Source organism: Colobus angolensis, unplaced genomic scaffold, assembly GCF_000951035.1.
Source record: "Colobus angolensis palliatus isolate OR3802 unplaced genomic scaffold, Cang.pa_1.0 Scaffold56, whole genome shotgun sequence".
Classification (NCBI taxonomy): Eukaryota; Metazoa; Chordata; class Mammalia; order Primates; family Cercopithecidae; genus Colobus; species Colobus angolensis.
The window spans coordinates 5765796-5785167 of NW_012119154.1; the positions used below are offsets into that span (position 1 = coordinate 5765796).

Below are 19372 nucleotides of genomic sequence, written 5' to 3' on the forward strand. Positions count from 1 at the left end.
GGGAAGGGGAACATCACACACTGGGCTTATCATGGGGAGGGAGGAGGGGGTGGGGGGAGCGATTGCATTGGGGAGTTATACCTGATATAAATGATGAATTGATGGGTGCTGACGAGTTGATGGGTGCAGCACACCAACATGGCGTGAACCCGGGAGGCGGCGCTTGCAGTGAGCTGAGATCCAGCCACTGCACTCCAGCCTGGGCGACAGAGCGAGACTCCATCTCAAAAAAAAAAGAAAAAGAATTTCTCCACAGAGAAGGAATGGGCTGCCAAACACTGGGGAAAGAGGAAGCATGAGCAGTGTCCACACCAACCCCAGCAGAGGATGCCCTGGCCCTACACTTCACGACCCAGCTCCCACAACAGGTATCCCAGGGTGGACGTGGCCCCAGCCAAGACTCTCTGATAATCACTTGCTCTGAGATGGGCATTTGGCTTCTCTGTAAGGCCAGCTTTCAGGACAGAATATGCTGATTGAGAAAGAGCAGAATCTCATTGGCTGTCTTTTTCACTATTAAGCATTAGGTGGCATTCAGATCTTTAAACACTGTTCTCATGAGACCCACCAGGCAATGCCCCACTCCCACACAAAGCAAGGAAGCTGGCAAAAGTCTCCGACTGGAGGGCCTGTCTGCCCCAGGCACCCTGGCCTTGTGGTTGTCTCTTCTCCAACCCCCAGCAGAGACAGTCATACTGTCACCTCATACAAATTATGCTTAAAACTCATTCATAATCACCTTCAATTTGTTCCTCCCAACAGAAAAATGTCATGCTTTTTCATCCCTGTGATGAGAAGCCTGGCCAACGCAGGAGGAAACCGGCACGTCACTTCCTCTGCAGCACTTTGTATTAGCTTGGTGCAAAAGTAATTGTGGTTTTTGTCATGGTTTTCTTTTCTTTCTTTTTTTTTTTTTGAGATGGAGTTTCGCTTTGTCACCCAGGCTGGAGCACAGTGGCACGATCTCAGGTCACTGCAACCTCCGCCTCCTGGGTTCAAGCAATTCTCCTGCCTCAGCCTCCTGAGTAGCTGGGATTACAGGAGTGTGCCACCATGATTTTTATACCAGCTAATTTTTGTATCTTTAGTAGAGATGGGATTTCACCATGTTGGCCAGGCTGCTCTCAGACTCCTGACCTCATGATCCGCCCACCTCAGCCTCCCAAAGTGCTGGGATTACAGGTGGGAGGCACTGCACTGGGCCTGTTTTTTTGTTTGTTTGTTGTTTGTTGTTTGTTTTTTTAAGGCAAAAACTGCAATCCCTTTTGCATCAACGTAACCAACCTAACGGATGAGTCCTTCTATCACCAAATGCTCTCGAAACACTCCATTCACTTAAGGTCAGTTCTTTTCTGTTCTTCTCTTTTTTGATACAGTAGAAGAACCTCCTTAAAAATGTGACTACAGACTGGGCACCGTGGCTCACGCCTGTAATCCCAACACTTTGGGAGGCCAAGGCAGGCGGATCACGTGAGGTCAGGAGTTTGAGACCACCCTGGCCAACATGGTGAAACCCCATCTCTACTAAAAATACAAAAATTAGCCAGGCGTGGTGGCAGATGCCTGTAATCCCAGCTACTCAGGAGGCTGAGGCAGGAGAATTGCTTGAACCTGGGAGGCAGAGTTTGCAGTGTGCCAAGATTGCGCCACTCCAGCCTGGCCAATGGAGAGAAACTCCAACTCAAAAAAAAAAAAAAAAAAAAAAGCGACACCAGGCTAATTTCCTCATTTCAATCTTCTGTACATCCCTCTCAAGAGAGGCAAGCATTGGATGTGCAATGTGCATGAAGTGCCTTATACCTCAGAGGGGAAAACATCAGGGTCTTTATGCTACTCAAGGAACTAGTGTTTTTTTTGTGTGTGTGTACCTTTTTTTTTGAGATGGGGTCTTGCTCTGTTGCCCAGGTTGGGGTACAGTGGCACGATCACAGCTCCCTGCAGCCTTGAACTCCTGGGCTCAAGTGATCTTCCCGCCTCATCCTCCCAAGCAGCTACGACTACAGGCACTTGCCACCACGCCTAGCCTGTAACTTTTTTTCTGCAGTAATTTCAAACTTATAGAATGTTGTAAGAATAGTACAAAAAACTCTCCTATTCCCTTCACCTAGATTTCCCAATTGTTAGCATTTTACTAGATTTACTCTATCAGTTTCTCTATAAAAATATACATTTTTCTGAGCCATCTGAGAATAAATTGCAGATGTGATGGCCCTTTATCCCTAAATACTTCAGTGTTCATTCCCTCAGAACAAAGGCATTCTTTAAACAAACACAATATACTTATAAAAATCAGGAAATTACACTGATACAATACTCTTATCTAGTCTACAGACTTTATTCAAAGATTGTAATTGTCTCAATAATGTCTTTCATAGCCACACACACACACAAAAGTCCAGTCAGACATTTAGCTGTTGATGTGGTTTGGATCTGTGTCCCCACCAAATCTCATGTTGAACTGTAATCCCCAGTGTTGGAGGTAGGGCCTGGTGGCAGGCGACTGGATCATGGGGGCGGAGTTCTTGTGAATGGGTTAGCACCATCCCCTCAGTGCTATTCTCCTGATAGTGAGTGAACAAGTTACGAGATCTGGTTGTCTAAAAGTGCGTAGCACTTCCCCTCCTATCTCTCCCTCCTGCTCTGGCCATGTAAGATGTACCTGCTTTCCCTTTGCCTTCTGCCAAGATTTTAAATTTCTTAAGGCCTCCCCAGAAGCTGTTGCCACCAGGCTTCCTGTACAGCCTGGAAGTCAACTAAACCTCTTTTCTTTATAAGTTACCCAGTCTCTGGTATTTATTTAGAGCAGTGCAAGAATGGACAAATACAGCTGTCATATCCTTTATGAAAGATGCTGTCCTAAATGAAGACTCTCTTAATATTACTTATGGCCAGAAGCATCGTGAACACATTGCCCACCCATCTGTGACTTTCACTTGCAGCATCTCCACAGTTTACCCAGCATTGTGTAAGGAATCTGGCACAGCTTTTGTAGCATCTGCCAAACCATCTCCAGCCCTGACAGTTTGGTGTTCTAAGTTATGCAGAAAGGTAACAAAGCGTACGGTAAGTTCCCAGCCAGTGGCTGACCTCAAGGTTGGCTACGGCCAAGACATAACCCTGAGTGGGAGGTCAGGGAGGGCAGAAAGAGCAGAGAAGCACGCCCCAGACACAGCCTAAAAGATGACTGCCTCAAGGTAGTGCTTCTCACAGCTGGAGCCGCCCACCTGCTTCTTCATCTTGGGTGGGCCAGCCCAGCCCCTGAGACTCCATGTTCCAGGCTAGCTCCACCAGTGCTGAAAATGCAGCTACCCTGGAAGCTCTTGGCCTACAGATGACCCTCTGTTACTGAGGCGTGCAAGTACTCTATTCTACCTGCTCCTTGAAAAAGGAAGTGAAAAATCTCAATCTGCCCACGACACTTAAAACTACAGTTGCCCAGAGCAACTGACTGAGTAAAAAGCTGATTTGAAGCTGTAATTTCTGTTACTACAAACACCAACCTGGTCCAAAGTCCACTGTGGTGTAGAGGCCCTGCAGGGCCCCACATTGCAGGAATATTTCATGTGCGCCGTCTGTGGTGAACAGAACCACATCATCCCCCAGATGGTGGTGAAAGCGCTTCTGCAGGAAGCGCAGGTAGTCAAAATCACAGGCAAAGTAGCTGCCATATTCATTTTCAACCTGTGAGTGAAAAAAGAGCAGGGAAAAATGAGGAGATCCCAATGTAGCCATCCTAATGCAAGCTTTTGTGTGGGAAAATATCTGAGCATCTGCTAAGATGACAAGGCTTAATGATTGCCAGAAAAACTTCCTTCACTCAGACCTCAAAACTGATTTAAAAAAACCACCAACAATTCACCATAAGACTTTACCTCCTATTAACCCTCTCCCACCACGGAGAAATAAGAAAAACAAAAAAACACCAAACTGGTGTTCAGATTGTAGTGGTATTCTTCCCTAAAATAGAAAGCAGATACTTTAAACATCACATAAATAATACCTTCCCATGGTAGAAACGCTAGAAAAATGAAAAGAAAACAGGAAAAGTATCCATTAATTCCATTGCCCAGAGATACTCACTGCAAGCATTTTAGGATACAGCCGTCTAGATTTACACAGACCCACACACTCCCCAAATATACGCAAATAATATACAGCAGTGTTTTCTTTCCTCAAAACTGGCATCATATTACATGCACCAGTTGTAACTGTGTTTTCCCTTAATACACTATGCAAAATCTCCATGGCAATAAGAAGGGTGAATGCCAGGGACAGACACGGCATGTTTATTCGACCTGCTGTCACACACACACTGGTGTTCAGTTTGTGCTCAATAACATCAGTGGTTCTCAACCAGGAGCTCTTTAGCCCCACAGGGGACATGTGGCTATGTCTGGAAATGTTTGTGACTGTCACACCTCGGGGGACGTGCTCAGGGCATCCAGTGGCTAGAGGCCCAGGGATGCTGCTAGACATTCCACAGTGCACAGGGAAGCCCCAGAGTGAAGAATTATCAGGTGCAACACGGCAACAGTGCTGAGGGCGGGGTCCCTGCTCTGAAGCATGCATTCTCAATGAGGTGGGTAGCATCCCCCAGGGGGTAAAAATGGATGCTTTGGGGATAAAATATATTAAACATACATATACACACACACACACACACACACACACACAGAGCAAATAAACCAATATACAATATCTCAGGTATTAAAATTTCATGGTGGAGAGGAGAAGGCACTTAGAAAAAAAGTTTAAAAGGGATCCTTGGGGGCAATGATGAAAAAAACAGGTTAAGAAACATGGCTCTTGGCCGGGCGCGGTGGCTCACGCCTGTAATCCCAGCACTTTGGGAGGCTGAGGCGGGCGGATCATGAGGTCAGGAGATCGAGACTATCCCATCCCGGCTCACACAGTGAAACCCCATCTCTACTAAAAATACAAAAAACTAGCCGGGCGTGATGGCGGGCGCCTGTAGTCCCAGCTACTCGGGAGGCTGAGGCAGGAGAATGGTGTGAACCCGGGAGGTGGAGCTTGCAGTGAGCCAAGATCGTGCCACTGCATTCCAGCCTGGATGACAGAGCGAGACTCCATCTCAAAAAAAAAAAAAAAAAAAAAGAAACATTGCTCTCGGGCAATAAAACAAATGAACTTCAGCTCTACCCAATACACCAAAGAATCTTAGGAATATAATGTCAGGTGAAAGAAGCATGACACTGAAAAATACATACACTACAATCCCCTTTAGAGAAAATGCAAACAATCAAAACCTAACTATAAAGTCTGAGTACACACATAGGTGGTAAAAGTATAAAGAAAAGCAAAAAACTGATGGCCATAAGAGTCAGGACAGTGGGATGAAATGGTGTATGATCAACAGGAACACCTGGGGAGCTTCTGGGGCACTGGCCACGTGCTGTTTCCTGACCTTGGTTGGTGTTTATGTGGGTGTTCACACCATAGTGATTCATTACACTGCACATTGATATATGTATGCTATACTTCATTTATAAAAACTTTAAAAATGTCCAACCATAAAATTTTAATGTACACATAATACAAAAATATTTCAGATCCTGGGAATACGTGATCTTTAAACATAAGCACAAGAAACTGTGAGCCCCCAGAAAAGAGGTGCTTAGCCTGAGTGGCTGGGAGAGATCGGTAGGGAAGGTTCCTTGGAGGGGCAGCCCGAGGTAGCTGTAGAAGAAAAGGCTCTGAACTTGGGAAGGGAATGGGAAGAGGATATTCCTACATATTTGATATCACCAACAGCTCAATTTCGTCCATGTGCAGAGTTGGAGAGTGGGAGAAGAATGGTGAGTGATGAAAATGAACTAAATGCTGCTGTCCTTATCTGCACAGTCCTGCCTCCCAAATGGCTTCATGAATGATCCTTCTCTCAGAGAGGATCCCTCTGGCAATACTTTCAGATTTGGGGTTCAAGAAGTAAAACAGACTGTAACATGCATGCCCAGGACAGAGAATTCATTGGTCATGAAACCATCCTGGAAGAGGACGTATTTGCTGCTTACACAGAGTAGAAAACTCCCATTGATGAGTTCCATGAAAGTTCCTTTTGCAATAATTTAGATAAATGCTAAGAAAAGCTTTGTAAATACTGGCAAGGTTCTTTTCTCCTCCTTTATAAGTGCTACTTACATGACTATGCCTCCTTTTTATCATCTGGCTGTCAAGAAATTCAGAGCTAAAGATCTTAAAAGTCAGCTCCAGCAACTAAATGGTCTCACAGCCTCTGCACCTCGTGTTCTCTTCCGCCCACCCCCATACCCCAACTCAACCTTGGTTTTCTTATCATCTTGCTTTTCCAGATCTTACTTATCCATTATCATCATTGTATCATATACCCTAAAATAAACAGGCTTGTAAAAAATGTATACACATAATTTGGTTAGGTTTTGAGAGAGCAAGAAAAGCACAACTGTGAGGCAGCTTAGAGTTCTAGTCACGGGCATGGCTGGCAAAGGCCCAACCATCTACATGCAAATCTGAGCTCTGCCACTTCCTACCCATGGGACTCCACCTGTAAAATGTACCTAACTTGATGGGTTATCACGAGGATTAACTGAGTCAATACATGACTAGAACTTTGCACAGATCTGGCATCTAGTAAGTGTTCAAAATGCTAGCAGCTAAGACTCCACGCAAGCTCTATGTTACTACCAATTAGGAAAAAAAGAGGTGTGTGAAGGCTGGGGGTGGGTGAAACATACAAATGAAAAGGCTTGAAAAACCCATAGAAAAAGTCATGGCTAGGTTCAGAGGAACACCGACGTTTCTAGAGCAGGAGTCAACAAACCTTTTAAATACAACACCAGGCCGGGTGTGGTGGCTCATGCCTGTAATCCTAGTACTTTGGGAGGCTGAGGCAGGTGGATCACTTGAGGTCAGGAGTTCGAAACCAGTCTGGTCAACATGATGAAACCCTACCTCTACTAAAAATACAAAAAAACTAGCCAGGTGTGGTGGCAGGCACCTATAATCCCAGCTATTTGAGAGGCTGAGGCACAAGAATTGCTTGAACCTGTGAGGCAGAGGTTGCCATGAGCAAGAGATTACTCCACTGAACTTCAGCCTGGGCGACAGAGTGAGACTCCGTCTTAAAACAAACAAACAAACAACCACCAGAGAGTAAATATTTTAGGCGTTGCAGCCATAGAGGTCTCCATCTCAACTACTCAACTCTGCCACTATAGTACAAAAGTGGCCAAAGACAATATATAAACAAATAGTGTGGCGATTCCAATATACTTTTACTTACAAAAAAATGTAGGTGGTGGCCATAATTTGCAGGTCTTTGTTCTAGAGTAACTGCCTCCATTCTGTAAGCTCCTTAAGCACCAGAGACTTTTAAAGATGTTGCTCTTCCAAATAGTCATAAATAGGCTTATTACCTCATGATGAATGCCCTGTTAATTGGATGAAGTAAACTTGTGGGTGGAAGGTCGTCCACTCCTAATTATTTTCACCTTGGATATTATCAATGGCTTTAGTTTTTTCAGGCAGAAACTGAGATAAACAGCCACAATATGCAAACCATCACAGGTGGCACTGGCTCAGCTAATCCCCCCAACAGAGAAACATCTGCATACCTGACTGAATCACGAGGATGAGTAAAGGCACAGACCTGGCTTCTTGTATCTGTAACACAACAGTGTTGCGGGCCCTAAATGTTCTCAGACAGGGATTTGAGCCTTCTGGTCTGACTCATTTTTACCCTGGCTGCAAACACGTAGCTCCTCCCCGGCCATCTCAAACTCTGAGCACTGAGAGAGAAAACCAACATCAAGAATTGAGTAAAGCCACCATTTTCTACCCTTCAACATGAATTAAGACAGAGACAGAAATCGGCTTTTATAGAAATCTTTATTTTTTTGAGACAGAGTGTCATTTTGTTGCCCAGGCTGGAGTGCACTGAGTGGTGTGACCACGACTCACTGCAGCCTCAACCTCCCAGGTTCAAGTGATCCTCCTGCCTCTGCCCCATGAATGGCTGGGAACACAGGCGCATGCCACCATACCCAGCTAATTTTTCAATTTTTTGTAGTGATGGAGTTTCACTATGTTGCCCAGGCTGGTCTTGAACTCCTGGGCTCAAGAGATCCTCCTGCCTCGGCCTTCCAAAATGCTGGGATTACAGGCATTGAGCCACCATGCCTGGCCCTTTTACAGAAATCTTTACAGATAGAATTACTGTCTACAGGCCTGGGGCAGTGGCTCACGCCTGTAATCCCAGCACTTTGGGAGGCCGAGGTGGGTGGATCACGAGGTCAAGAGATTGAGACCATCCTGACCAGCATGGTGAAACCCCATCTCCACTAAAAATATACAAAATTAGCCGGTGTGGTTGCGCACACCTGTAGTCCCAGCTACTCGGGAGGCTGAAGCAGGAGGATCACTTGAAACTGGGAGGTGGATGTTGCAGTGAGCCAAGATCGTGTTACTGCACTCCAGGCTGGTGACAGAGCGAGACTCTGTCTCAAAAAACAAAAATAATAACAACAACGAAAAGAAATACTGTCTACAAATCCCCCAGTTCCTTCTTATCAAGTCAATCAGCTTCTATTCCATTCCAGAGCTGTTTGGTGGGTATGTGATGTGCACAAACACATGATGTGCCCTCATGGCTGCCAGGCAGAGGCGTGGGGGGCCAGGAGACTAGAGGCACAGTGTGTCAGGGATGAAACTGCTCCCACGTGTGCTTCACAAAAGGAGGCACCAGTGACGGTTCTGAAAGTCTTACGGAAACCAATATGTCAATTGGGACGGCTTCCGGACAGAGGGAACACGTATAGGAACTGTGCGTCGGAAGGTAAGTAGGACAACCATGAAAGATGATGAAAGAATTGTTAACGACATGAAAAAGTGCTCATGACAAAGAATGAAGCAAAAAAAGCCACACAGAAAATAGGTCACAGAGAATGAACTTACTCTGTAAGAAAGAAGAAAAAAAAAGGCATAGAAAATATTCAAGGAAACTCCCAAAATGTGAAGAGCTTTGCTATGGCTCCTGAGGTCTGAGTAACAATTATGTTTTTTTCTGCTTTCTTATGTCTCTCTACACTTGTTTATTTTGTAAACAAGGGGTAAAAATGATTAGATGGGGTTCAAGCATGTGGAGATGGGAAGGGGAGAGGATGAGGAGGAGGAGGGCAGAGTCAACTCGCAGGACCCAGGGTCAAGTTAAAGTCATCTGAGGTTGCTAGGGATGGACATAAGAAGAAATATCTCCACGACAGTCAACTTCACCTCTGCAGAATTAATACTTGATTATAGTTTTCGTGGCACTTCCAAAATCAAAGGGGCAGAAAAGTTGTGGGCAGAAATTGAAAGTGATTCAAGGAGAAGCAGAGACTGAAAAAAGGAGGGCATCAAAAGAGGGTTTGCACTTGAGACCAGAAGAAAGGAAGACAACACAGCCATGCAAAGCAAAGACGCACCCAAGTTTCAGACTTGACATCCTCATGTAGGAAAATGTGGTTCCTATTAGCTGAACCAGTACAGACTCAAGATGGTAAAAGAGAGAGGGGCATGTGGGGCGACTCACACATCCCGCCGTGAGCAGCAACCTGGCCTCTCTCAAGAAGACATCTCCTCCCACCGCAAAGCCTCAGAATGGACACCCTGGCCAGTGCAGCCCTCTCAGCACCTCTGTCCACCTACAGCTGAAAGGCGAGGGAGTACCCATGCTCCCGCCCTACCATGATCCATCCTCACAAGCTGCCTCTAGTACTGTTCATAAGAAGGAAGCCTGGCCCACACTCCCTTAGGGAGCGCCACTCTGCATCCCCGGGATGTCCAGGATGCAGCCACTTTCACATAACTTCACTCTTTTCCATAAAAGCATCCTTGGTCATGGCCACGAGCAGTGGCTCATGCCTGTAATCTCAGCACTTTGGGAGGCTGAGGTGGGTGGATCACCTGAGGTCAGGAGTTTGAGACCAGCCTGGTTAACATGGTGAAACCCCGCTCTATTAAAAATACAAAAACATAGCCGGGCATTGTGGCACACGCCTGTAATGCCAGCTACTCGGGAGGCTGACGCAGGAGGGTCACCTGAACCCAGGAGGCAGAGGTTGCAGTGAGCCGTGGTCATGCCACTGCATTCCAGCCTGGGCGACAGAGCGAGACCCTGTCTCAAAAAAAAAAAAAAACAACTTTACTCTTTTCCATAACAGCATACTTGGTCATGGCCGGGCACAGGGACTCATGCCTGTAATCCCAGCACTTTGGGAGGCCAAGGCAGGCAGATCACCTGGGGTCAGGAGTTTGAGACCAGCCTGGCCACTACAGTGAAACCCCGTCTCTACTAAAAATACAAAAATCAGCCAGGCGTGGTGGCATGCGCCTGTAATCCCAGCTACATGGGAGGCTGAGGTGGGAGAATCACCTGAACCCAGGAGGCAGAGGTTGCAGTAAGCTGAGATTGCACCACTGCACTCCAGCCTGGGCGATAGAGTGAGACTCTGTCTCAAAAAAAAAAAAAAAAAAGAGCGTCCTTGGTATCCTTGGTCAATGGCCAATGAACATGGTTTTATGTTTCACCTAAGTAATTTTACCAACACCAAAAACTGTTGAAGTTCAATGTACCCCACAGTATACTAGTTCTTGCAGAGCCAAGAACACATGGAAGAAGGAGAATGGGGCAGAAAGCAAGAGAGGAAACATAACAGCCCCAGTTGACCACATCCTTTTCCATTCCAGGTTTATCTGACTGCCGAGGCAGTGCCGATACCAAAGTGTTTCAGTCCATGCTGCATGCCTGCTGCCAGAAAATAATATTGCAGGAGAGACAGAGAGACAAACCCTGGAATCCACAGAATTAGGATGCTATCCTAATTCTGCCACCTGCTGGCTGGGTGACCTTGGCCAAGTCACTTAACCTTTTCAAACTTCCTCATTGAAAAGAGACAGTGGTTGGAAGAATTGAATAGCATTTACAAAGCACCCAGCACAAAGCCTGCTACATAGCAGGCATTCAAAAATGGTAATGCCTTCCCAAATGCAATTTAACTAAAAGCACTATCTGCGGCATTACCTGTTAAAGAAACAGATCTATGAGGCTCATGTCTGCATCACTCCTATCATTTATATAATATAGATGGATGGGAACCCCTCCCCCAATCCATCCATGCTCAACTTCAGGGTTACCTGCACTGTTATAATTGGCCCTCCATTCTGATAGAGGAGAGGCTTCATCTTGGGCAGAAGGACTCCCAACCACTTGTCCACAGCTGCCAGGTAATCTGGAAAACAAGAAAAGTTTAACACAAGCTTGTCCAACCCACAGCCTGCAAGCCACATGCAGCCCAGGATGGCTTTGAATGTGGCCCAACACAAATTTGTAAACTTTTTAAAAACATTCTGAGTTTTTTGGCTAGGCACGGTGGCTCAAGCCTGTAACCCCAGCACTTTGGGAGGCCGAGGCAGGCAGATCACCTGAGGTCGGGAGTTCGAGACTAGCCTGACCAACATGAAGAAACCCTGTCTCTACTAAAAATGCAAAATTAGCCAGGCGTGGTGGCACATGCCTGTAATCCCAGCTACTCGGGAGGCTGAGGCAGGAGAATTGCTTGAATCTGGGAGGCGGAGGTTGTGGTGAGCCAATATGGCCCCACTGCACTCCAGCCTGGGCAACAAGAGTGAAATTCTGTCTCAAAAAAAAAAAATTATGATTTTTAATAAAATTTTTTTTTAGCTCATCAGCTATCATTAGTGTTAGTGTATTTTATGTGTGGCCCAAGACAATTCTTCTTCCAATGTAGACCAGGGAAGCCAAAAGATTGAACACCCCTGGTTTAACACCATCACACATCTTTTAGTACAAAGAGACACCAATGCAGCCAGTGCAGCCTTATTACACCAGGGCTGGCAGCAGAGATCAGGATATATGGGACTCGACAAGTACCTTCTGAAATAGAAGTCTCATAAAAGTTGTCCTGCATGTAGTTGTCTCCTCAGCTGAGCTCCTCAGGGGACAAGGACCAGTGTGCCTGTATCTGTCTGCTACAGTTGGAATGTTTGCCCCTCTGAAACTCACGTTGAAATAGAATCCCCAATGCGGAAGCATTGAGAGGTGGGGCCTTTAAGAGGTGTTGGGTCTTGAGGGCTCAGCCCTCATAAGCAGATCGATCCACTCATGGATTAATAGATTAATAGGTTAATGGATTCATGGGTCATCATGGGAACGGGACCGGTGGTTTTATAAGAAGAGGCAGAGAGATCTGAGCTAGGACACTCAGCCCCCTCACCATGTGATGCCCTGTGCCCCCTCAGGACTCTGCAGAGTCCCCACCAGCAAGAAGGCCTTCACCAGATACAGCCCTTCCACCTTAAACTTCTCGGCCTCCATAACTGTAGGAAATAAATGCTTTTCTTTATAAATTACTCGGCTTCAGGTATTCTGTTACAAGCAACAGAAAAGGGACTAAGACAGCATCCTTGCCATAGGCCACAAAGCCTGGAGCATAGAACATATCCAAGCAACGCTTGCTGAATGAAGAAAAGAGTCACTGAACAGTGTGTCCTCTTCTCAGTCACAGGAAGACTTTTTTTCTGTATAAAATGAAGTCCTAATAAATTATATATTTATACTGTCAAATAGGAATAATAAAAGTACATGCCACATAAAGTTGGCATAAGGATTAAAGGAGTGACTACATATGAAAACACCAATAATATGCTAAGTGTGCAAAACGTGAAGGTACTGGAGTAAGACAAAAAAACCATCATTTACACATTGCTCTGTAAAAGTAGACAAAAATAGAAGGCATTGCAGCTACCAAGCAATCCAATGACACCATCCCAGAAACTGTCATTTTGGTTTTCTTTCTTTTTTTTTTTTTTTTTTGAGACAGAATTTCATTCTTGTTGCCCAGGCTGGAGTGCAATGGCGCAATCTGGGCTCACTGCAACCTCCACTTCCTGGGTTCAAGCAATTCTCCTGCCTCAGCCTCCCAAGTAGCTGGGATTATAGGCATGCACCACCACACCCGGCTAATTTTGTATTTTTAGTAGAGACAGGGTTTCTTCATGTTGGTTAGGCTGGTCTCAAACTCCTGACCTCAGGTGATCTGCCTGCCTTGGCCTCTCAAAGTGTTGGGATTACAGGTGTGAGCCACTGTGCCCAGCCTTATTTCTTTCTTTGAGACAAAGTCCCTCTCTGTTGCCCAGACTAGAGTGCAGTGGTGCAATCATGGCTCACTGCAGCCCCAGCCTCCCAGGCTCAGGCAATCCTCCCACCTCAGCCTGCTGGACTACAGGCACATGCCAGCACACCTGGCTAATTTTTAAATTTTCTTAGAGATAGGGTCTCACTGTGTTACCTAGGCTCGTCTCAAACTCCTGGGCTCAAGCAATCCCTCCTCCTTGGCCTCCCAAAGTCCTGGGATTACAGGTGTGAGCCACCGTGCCTGGCTTGTCATTTTGATTAGCTAGGTGCTATCATTGGTTGTGGAATATGCTAAGTAAATAGGAAGAGAAAGCATTGAGGTCAGCTGGTCAACCGCAAACAGGGCTCAATGCCAATTCAAAGAATTACCAATTTATCAGTAAGATCTGGTTAAGTAGTTCAAAGCTTAATTTCCTAGAGGTTTAGTTTGGTGCTATGCACTGGATGGTGATAAACACTCAGACTTTCAGTAAACTTTCAAAAGTATTTGTACAGAGGTACCCCACACTTCAAAATACCTCCCCCTTTTGATAAAAATTGTTGAAGCTTTTTTTGTTTGTTTGTTTGTTTTGAGACGTAGTCTCGCTCTGTCGTCCAGGCTATAGTGTATTAGCGCGATCTCGGCTCACTGCAATATCTGCCTCTAGGGTTCCAGCAATCCTCCTGCCTCAGCCTCCTGAGTAGCTGGGATTCCAGGAGCCCACGACCACGCCTGGCTAATTTTTTGTATTTTTAGTAGCGGCGAGGTTTTGCCATATTGGCTAGGCTGGTCTCAAACTCCTGACCTCAGGTAATCCACCCGCCTCAGCCTCCCAAAGTGCTAGGATTACAGGTATGAGCCACCGCACCTAGCCTGAAGCTGTTTTTTATTTTTTAAATTTAATTTTATTATTATTATACTTTAAGTTCTAGGGTACATGTGCACAACGGCCTGAAGCTTTTATAAATCTTCTCAAGACATCTGTAACAACTTACCTGGGTCGGAAGAGCGGAGAAGAATAGACTCTTTCTCTAGCAGCCAAGCAGGTAATCCTCCCTAGGTCAGGAAAAACAAGCCATTATAATGTCCATTCCGTGAAGGGAGCTCAGAGGAGACAGAAATTACTATTAGCAGTTATGGAAAAGAATAAAAGCTTCAAGGGACGAGAGGTATTTGAGCTGGGCTTTTTGGTTTATAACTTGCAGGGAAATTAGAAATTGGAATGTAGTACAATTAAGATCACTCTGCATGAATGCAATGTTTTGAGGACCAAAGCCCTTTCCGTAAAGATTGTTCAATTTAGTTTCACAACTACCCTGTGAGGTAGATAGAGAAGACACCATTAACTGCTTCTTACAGACAAGCAAGCTGAGTTATATGAGTGACCACCAAGGAGAGCCTATGCCCTGACCCCGGCCTGTTTCTCTCTGCCTGGGCACTTTGCCAAAGTAAAAGACACCTGTGCTGGGTACAGTCCCAGGCCCCATGCTCTCTGGAATGCAGGTCTGCTTTGATGCCCTTTGCCCCAGAGCTGCTGCCTGCCAACTCACACACCAGGCAGAACCCAGTCTAGCCACACTCACCATTTCCCACTCCGCACAGATGTAGGGCCCGGGCCTCAGGATAACCAGCAGTCCCAGCTCGTGAGCCAGCCGAAGAAAATATTCCACATCATGGTCCTCAGAAAACTGGTACTGTCCTGGCCAGGGCTCATGAAAGTTCCAGGGCACATACCTGCCAAGATACACACAGCCCCTTCCTGGATACTTGGCAGAGTCAAGAAGAAGGAAGAGTGGGGAAGGGGCCTCATTAGGACTATTGCTAACACAAGGATAAGAGGGAGAAGGTGCTTTGGAAGAAAAATTATCCAAGGCTGGGCACGTGGCTCAGGCCTCTAATCCCAGCACTTTGGGAAGCCACGGTGGACAGAGCCCAGGAGTTTGACACTAGCCTGGGCAACATGGTGAAACCCTATCTCTATAAAAAACACAAAAAAATGAGCCAGGGTACACGCCTGTGGTCCCAGTTACCCTGGAGGCTTGAGGTGGAGGTTTGCTTAAGCTCGGGAGGTTGAAGCTGCAGTGAGCTGTGATTGTGCCACTGCACTCCAGACTGGATGACAGAGACCCTGTGTCAAAATAAAGAAAAGAAAAATTATCCAGAATTTGGATATAAGGCAAAACAATGACTGCATTTCCTTTCCATGTTATAATGGAGGACTGTCCAGTGGGCCCACCAAGGCTTCCTTCATTCTCCAAGGGAAATATTTTGTTTGACTTACTATTTACTATTGATTAAGGGAAGAACTTTGAAGTTACAGATTAATTTGTAGATTATTGCCTGGGAGAGAAACAAATGATGATTGTCATACAGAGAAGACAACTCCAAAGGTAACTCATTCATTGTCCTTTATGATATTAGCCAGTTTTATCTCTAAAGATAACTTTATTTGAACATGCCTTTCTTGACTGGCTATAAACCTCCCTTCCTCAAATTCTCCTTTGAATTGGCTTTACCATATAGCTAGTTTCCTTGGTAATAAGTTAAATAAATTTTTCAAAACTTTTATTTTAGGTTCAGGGGTACATGTGCAGGTTTGTTATACAGGTAAATTGCATGTCATGGGGGTTTGGTGTACAGATTATGTAGTCACCCAGGTACTATGCCTAGTACACGATGGGGGTATTCACCCTCCTCCCACCCTCCATCCTCAAGGCCCCGTTGTCTGTTGTTTCCTTCTTTGTGTCCATAGGTACTCGAAGTTTAGCCACCACTTATAAGTGAGAACATGCAGTATTTGGTTTTCCATCCCTGTGTTTGCTCAGGATAATAGCCTTTAGCTGCATCCAGGTTGCTGCAAAGGACATGATCTCATTCTTTTTTGTGATTTTGTAGTATTCCATGGTGTATATGTACCACATTTTCTTTATCCAGTTAAATAAATTTCTGATATATGTCCATTATATATTTGTTTGTAAGTCATGTTTTTAGCTTTCTATAATTAAATTTTGCATAAATAATTGAACTGAGGTGCTCTGTGGAAGGGGAAAGAGCTCAAAAACCAGATCTCCTACGTAAATGTCTAAACTGTTTGTAGAACCATAAACCACAGGACACACAGACCTTCCCATTTGGCAGCCTCTTGGGAGGGGCCTTGTTATGAATTTTTACAGCAGCTCCCCAAGCTAATCAAACTTGGTGGGGACACTTCTTAAAAGCAACAACAACAGAAAATTCCAGAATTATATCAGCACTAATTCCTATTACATAACAATTATAGCTGGGCACAGTAGCTCACTTCTGTAATCCCCGCACTCTGGGAGGCCAAAGCAGTAGGATCGCTTGAGGCCCGGAGTTGAAGACCACCATGGGAAACATAGTGTGACTTCATCTCTAAAAACAAAACAAAACAAAACAATTAGCTGGTGTGGTAGCAGTGCCTGTAATCCCAACTACTCAGGAGGCTGAAGTGGGAGGATCACCTGAGCCCACTTTAAGGTTTCAGTGAACTATGACTGAGCCACTGCATTCCAGCCAGGTGACAGAGCAAGACAGAGCTCTAGAAAACTGTTTTGATAAATAAAAATAAAAATTATATATGCCCATGTAAGGCTTAGGAAAAATAAGAATATTTTGCTGAAAAGTAGTAAGAGACATATTTATTTTTTGAAGAAAGAAATTTTAGTAAGTGTAGGAAAAACTCCAAACCCCAATCCTCTGACAAAAGATTTTGTCAGCAATCATGTGGCAGGAGGTAAAATGACAAAACCTTCCATCAGCTCCTCTGTCTACCCACAGACAGACAGATACAAAGTTAAATATGAAGCCATCCATTACCATCACAAAGCTCTCTTTGAAGACCCTGGCTTGTGTCATTTTGTGTGTGTGTGATCCCATAATTCCAGGGTTCCCTGGAACAGTCTTGGTCTTCCAGAACTCAGTGTCAGAATTATAAACAGGTGAACTTGGGTTCACTCTGCCAGTGAGTGGCCTTAGAACCAGAATAATGAGTGGGTTCTCCCTCACCATCTATCTTCGGAATCTGCCTCTGGGTTTTCTCACTCTTTTTATCTTTGAAAAGTTATCAGCAATCCACATCAGCACTGCAAAAGCCAGAGCGGCCAGCCACACCAACTTTCTTCCCTGTTTGTTACTTTGCAATAGCAGAGGAGATGCGGAGAGGTAACTATTGGGATAATTCTATACCCTGAAGTTATACAATTACCCCAGCAGAACCACAAAGCCAAACTGGGTTTCAGAAATCTACCTAAGCACAGGGCTTATTCTGTTATTGGAGCTCAGAAAACAATACCCCAAAGTATGGCACCTCGGCATGCTGAGTCCTTTGAACTAAAGGAGATTGGAAGAGCTTAGGAGCAAATCTTCTTTCTCTGATCTTCTCCTGCTCTTCTGTCTCCCACCCCTTCTTCTCCCCTGAAGCAAGTCAAACCAGAATTCCTCCCAGTGTGGGTCATAGAAATTAGAAGCCCTCTCTCCCAAAGCAAGCCATGAAACCTAGAAAGGTCGCCTCTCCCTTCTCCCTTCTAGACCCTCATTGCAGAGGGGTCCTGCTCCATACCCAGAAGGAAGGAATGCCACCCAGAAAGGCCAAGAAGTATCCTTTGAGGCAGACCTTGTGGGGTTTCCCACTTCAGTCCACTACCACTAGGTCAGAACCTTTCACAGAATCTAAGTGTAAAAAGGTTTCCTTGGGTCTTCTTTTCTGAAGACTCTCATGTCAGATAAAACTTACAGACCTGTTATGCTTTTCTCCTGTTAGCCTATCTTTTTGTATGACTGCAGCCATACCTGTGCTACAGCTGCCTGCTTGCCTTCCCTTCCCTTCAAATACTAGCCAAAGATATGGCCTTGGGCAAATTTCAGTTTCACCAGCTATAAACAGGAACAATAATACCTATCTCAAGGGAATGGAATCATTCGTATAAAGTACCCTGGATCTGGTAAGGGCTCAATCATTGTTACTTCTGTTTGCTTCCCCCATCCTTTGCCTTTTTAAGCTATTTATTTAATGATTTCTGATGATTAAAATTGAAGACTGGAAGAAGTAGTTGATTATTTGAAAAAGGGCCAGTCCAGTTCATGACAAGCCCCTCCCAGAACACCACACTGGACTATTTCCCATTTCTGAGCAATCAAATAGCCACCCTGAGAAATACAGTTGTATCCTCTCTCCAGAGTGAGTGTTCAGGCCTAGGTGACAGCCATGTGCCCTCCTACTTACGTCTGGATGGTGTTCAGCCCAGCCATCTTCATCTTCAGCAGCCGGTCCTTCCAGTAGAAGCGGGGGACGCGGGAGTAGTGAATGCTTCCTGAGATGTAGCGAAACGGCTGGCCATCCTTGAGGAAGCGGTCCTGGCTATAGGCAATTTCAAACACCCTCCGGGTGGCATTCTACAGAGCAAGGATGGGGTCACATGAGAATTTCACCTTCTGCATTTCAGAAGCCGATCCTTTGACAGTGGCAAGTGACTCTCCGCCTATTTAATTTATATAATGTGCTGATGGACTTAATGCTTGTTTTCTGAGCTATCATAGAAACCATTGCTAAGCCAGGTCCACCAGAGGTACTCAGGTAAGAGAAATTATCAAAGAGGATCCACATGCAGGATTCCATAAGGCTCAGCTTCTGGAGGCCAGCACCGAGCTGACAATCAGTGGCTGAGACGATATTCCACTGCGCTGTTCACGGGGTTGGAGAACACACACACACACATGCCCTTGTTGCTGTGACCTGCCTGAGCACTGGATGTGCCTCAACAGTAATGTCACTGGGATAACCAAGACCCATTAAGAAAATTCTAAGTGTAAAATACAGGACAAAAAGCAACGGGTTAAAACTCCAGAGCCCCGACGCCCTATCCTAGGTATTGCGTGAATCCCAGAGTGACCTAAGTCCTGTCTCTAACCCTACCTCTCTTCATCCATAACTATCCAGGGTATTGGATTAAAAGAATTTTAAGGCAATATTTTTCGAATTGTGGGGGGTGACCTGATTTGTGAATAATAAACTCATTTTTGGTGGCAATAAGCACCTTTTAAAAATGAAAGAATTGTCCAGGCATGATGGCTCACGCCTGTAATCCCAGAACTTTGGGAGGCTGAGGCAGGTGGATCACCTGAGGTCAGGAGTTCAAGACCAGCCTGGCCAACATGGTGAAACCCCATCTCCACCAAAAATGCAA

General features: G+C 45.3%; 1 protein-coding gene across 1 annotated transcript in view; it reads right to left on the reverse strand.

The window, feature by feature from the left end:
* GLB1 (galactosidase, beta 1) overlaps nucleotides 1-19372 on the reverse strand; it is a 115434-nt gene that overhangs the window by 71138 nt on the left and 24924 nt on the right. The window contains 5 exon segments of the mRNA XM_011961551.1: nucleotides 3501-3681; nucleotides 11170-11264; nucleotides 14165-14225; nucleotides 14753-14903; nucleotides 18412-18581. Of these exon segments, the coding sequence (XP_011816941.1) occupies nucleotides 3501-3681; nucleotides 11170-11264; nucleotides 14165-14225; nucleotides 14753-14903; nucleotides 18412-18581 (658 nt within the window).